General features: G+C 36.5%; 1 protein-coding gene across 1 annotated transcript; it reads left to right on the top strand.

The window, feature by feature from the left end:
* Positions 1-802: 802 nt before the first annotated feature.
* LOC149220879 (uncharacterized) lies at positions 803-2,394 on the top strand. Its single transcript, XM_089382871.1, has 2 exons — positions 803-1,737; positions 1,830-2,394. Exons 1-2 carry the CDS (start codon positions 1,425-1,427, stop codon positions 2,108-2,110), a joined length of 594 nt encoding a protein of 197 aa, XP_089238997.1. The 5' UTR covers positions 803-1,424; the 3' UTR covers positions 2,111-2,394.
* Positions 2,395-3,554: the final 1,160 nt, after the last annotated feature.

Below are 3,554 nucleotides of genomic sequence, written 5' to 3'. Positions count from 1 at the left end.
TTATTTTTAACTGGAAAATTAGCCCACCTCCAAATATAATGTTGATGAAATAATGAAATAAATAATACGACATGTCAGATAAAATTATCTTTAACTAAAAAATTAACCCACCTACAAATATTAGATGTTGATGAAATAATGAAATAAACAATACGACATGCCAAATAAAATTAGCCCAAAAAACCCTATACACAACACAGATTTCTCTTCCTACCACACTAAGTCAATAGTAAAATTCACTAGGTCTTACTTCCTAGACACCAAGTGAATAGTACAATTCACTAGGTCTTACGCGGAGAAAATTTGATTTGAGTGCCGATGCTCAACCTCTATTCTATTCCAACTCGGTTCGGTGCCAATTATGCAGGGAATTGTCTTGGATGGACGCGTCGAGAAAATTGGGCCCACTCGGACAAAAATGGAGAGATAAATTAAAAAAAAAAAAGAGAAACGTAGAAGCGATGGAGAGCGAGACTCACGTCAAAAGTCATAATATTCCACCAAAAGTGATGGCAGCCACTTGTTGCACCACTCACACCTAATAAGATCCATTCATTCCGAGAAAGGACACCGTCCGCGGACCCAAAAATCGCTAAAATTAACTACAGTCCGCGGACCCAGAAATCGCTAAAATTAACTACAAATAAGGAGGCTTAAACTTAATTAACTACAAATAAGGAGGCTTAAACTTATCCTATTCTCGGAAAGGAGAGCCGTCTGCAAACACCTTCCAGTGAAAGACAGAGAAATGGAAAAACCGTCGGCAGACAGATAAAGAAATTCACAAACGGGAGGAAACAGATAAAGAAATTCACAAACGGAAAGAAATAGCGGGCGGGAAAGAAACAAGAAAGACGAGAATAAAAGAATAGACAGCATCTGGTCCAACGAAATGTCTGGTTCCCTCTCGCTCAGACTGCAATAAACGGGATTTTCCGCCTGCATCTAATCCAGTATTGTGGCGTTATTATTGTGATCCGGAACAGACTGTTCCATTCCGTGCATGCGTGTGGGATAAAAATACGGTTGTGTAGACAGTGACCTCAAACATTACGGGATTGACACATGGGCGGCTTTATAAATTATTTGGAGAACGGAGATGATTGGTATAAACAAATACTGTGCTTGTCTTAGGAGCCTGCGGTCGTCATTCAATTGGGTTTGTTTTACTTCCATTTTGTAATGAGCTTACACTGTGCCCTTTTCTGTTTGCTTTTCTGTTATTATATTTCCCCTGTTTTGGTATTTTGAGAAGTTGTCAGTCCTGTATTGTGCCTGTGATTCAATCCCCATGAGGAGAACTTGCCGGTCCTGTATGTATCCCTGATTCAATCCCCATTATAAGATTTGTTGAGGTTTTGGTGGGTGTTAGCTTTTCTGTTTTGCCTGGTCTTTTAGTTTTTGTTACGTTGTGGTTCTGAGAAATGACAGTGATGCTGAGCTCCCAGGGAATTGGGCTTATAACTGTCATAGCAGTCTCTGGCTGCAGTGTTATGTTGATGGTGTTGGGTCGCCAGAAACTGTTGGAATTGAAGAAGGATTGTTCTTGCCTGCAAGATAAAGTGAACCAGGAGGGCGCTCTCGGATCTCATTCTTGTGAACATCATCAAGAACAGCACGCAGAGGTAGGAGCATCGATCTCATGGAGGATGAATTCGGGTAAAATGGATTATGCAAATCTTTGTTCCAAGGTATTATGGAAATCCGCCCCAACAGCTTTCAATGGCTCTCGTTCAGGTATACTGGGTTCGCCTGCTAATTGTGTTTAACTTTACAGTTCTTGATTTGACAGAGATTATATGTGACTGACAGTGTTCTGCGATGAACAGATAAAAAGCGCAATCTGGTCAAGAAGAAGGTGCGGTTTTCTGAGGATGTAGTGGAGCCATCCGGCGACAATGTAGCATACAGAAGGCGGCACGCTCTGGCCTTCACTGCAAGGCAGCCCAGATCCCAAGAGCCCCACAAAACTGGCTGTCAAAATAAAAGGATTAATTATTCAAAGAGCGACGCAAATCAGCGCAGAGTCTTGGCGAATATCCCGCCCAACAGAATGGCTCTCTATGTTGGGATTTGCAACGACAGGTCTCAGAGAAGGCTTCTCCATTGATCTCAATTCCCCTTTTCCCAATTCCCCTATTTCATTTGTTCGTCAGGCAGAGAAATTGTTCAGAGATCCGATGGTTCAGGATCAGGGGATTTGTTTTGTATATGATGTATCATTGTTAACTGGTAGAGCGGATTATGAAGTTTTGCGTTTAATCTTTTGATTGGAGCGTGTAAAACAAACTCAGGATCTTTGAGATCTGGGATCCCGAATGTGTGTGTAGCTGTTAGGTGGGTGAAATTTGGGAGCCCATCTGATAATTTTTTATAGATCGATGTTTAATTTTAGTTTTCTTTCGCTCAGAAATCTTCCTGTAATGATTTGTGGATTATGTATTAATTTTTTACTAATGATATTCTACGAAATGGGCGTAATTTTTTTTTAAACTGGTGTAATTTTTGCTAACCTGGAATGGGTTATCTATTAACTTTTTAGTAATGATATTCTACGAAATCGGACTAAACTTTTCTAAAATTGGTGTACTTTTTGCTAACCTGCACTTTAACAATTTCCACTGGGAGATCTCTACATTCTGTCATGTAACGTTAACACAACTAATTTTTCAGCATTTTACGGGAAACCTCTGCATTCCGTGCTGTAATTTTAACATTAAATTAGTTTTTTAATTAATTATTAATTAAAAAGGTTCATTGTTAATCTGCAACCAGAAAAGTTATACTTCAGTTTGTCTCACGTCTTTTTGTATTAATAAATTTTAACATGTTATTAAAATTCGGAGGTTCATTCTGAAATAGGCTTTTAGAATTTTATTTTTTGAAAAATAAAAAAGTATGGATGTTATTTTTTCTTATTCACAAAATCTAATGGATAAAATTAAGGGTTCTGGAAGTTATTTTTTGATTTCTAATGAAATCTAGAATTAGACTTATAAATAGTTTTCCATTTTTAACTTTCACCCCCTTTGTTGGAATATAAATTCTGAGTTTTATAAACGAAATTAAGAGTTTGCCAACCATATTTTAGAAGGTGTAGTCTAATTTATAAAGAAATAGCTATTTTCACTCATAGGATTTCTAGGATTTCACCATGATCTAATTTATAAAGAAATAGCTATTTTCACTCATAGGATTTCTAAGATTTCACCAAAATCCTGAAATATAATTTCAATATTTTTTATTGTTTAAAATACATTTTTGATGTTCAAAATAAGTTTTTGAACCCATAAAATTCAGCACTCTAAAAAACCTTGAGGCAGTCTAACTATGCAGATAGATTAAACAATTTAAACTTCAAATTAACCAAAAAGGTGATTTCATCTATAAATGAAAAAGATAATCTCATCTCTAAGTTAGACTAGGTTTTTAGAATTTCTATTCTATGGATGGTTTAGATTTTATACTTTGAGAATATTATTCTTATACACAATTCAATGGATGAAATCAAGGGTTTACAAACTAGTTTTTGGTTACCTTGCAATATTTAAGAA

The sequence above is a fragment of the Pinus tabuliformis genome, chromosome Q (genome assembly GCF_031772625.1).
Source record: "Pinus tabuliformis cultivar Carrire ecotype Pingquan chromosome Q, CPIR1, whole genome shotgun sequence".
Classification (NCBI taxonomy): domain Eukaryota; kingdom Viridiplantae; phylum Streptophyta; class Pinopsida; order Pinales; family Pinaceae; genus Pinus; species Pinus tabuliformis.
The sequence above is the reverse complement of the archived record's forward strand: the minus strand, read 5'-3'. Positions and strand labels throughout refer to the sequence as shown.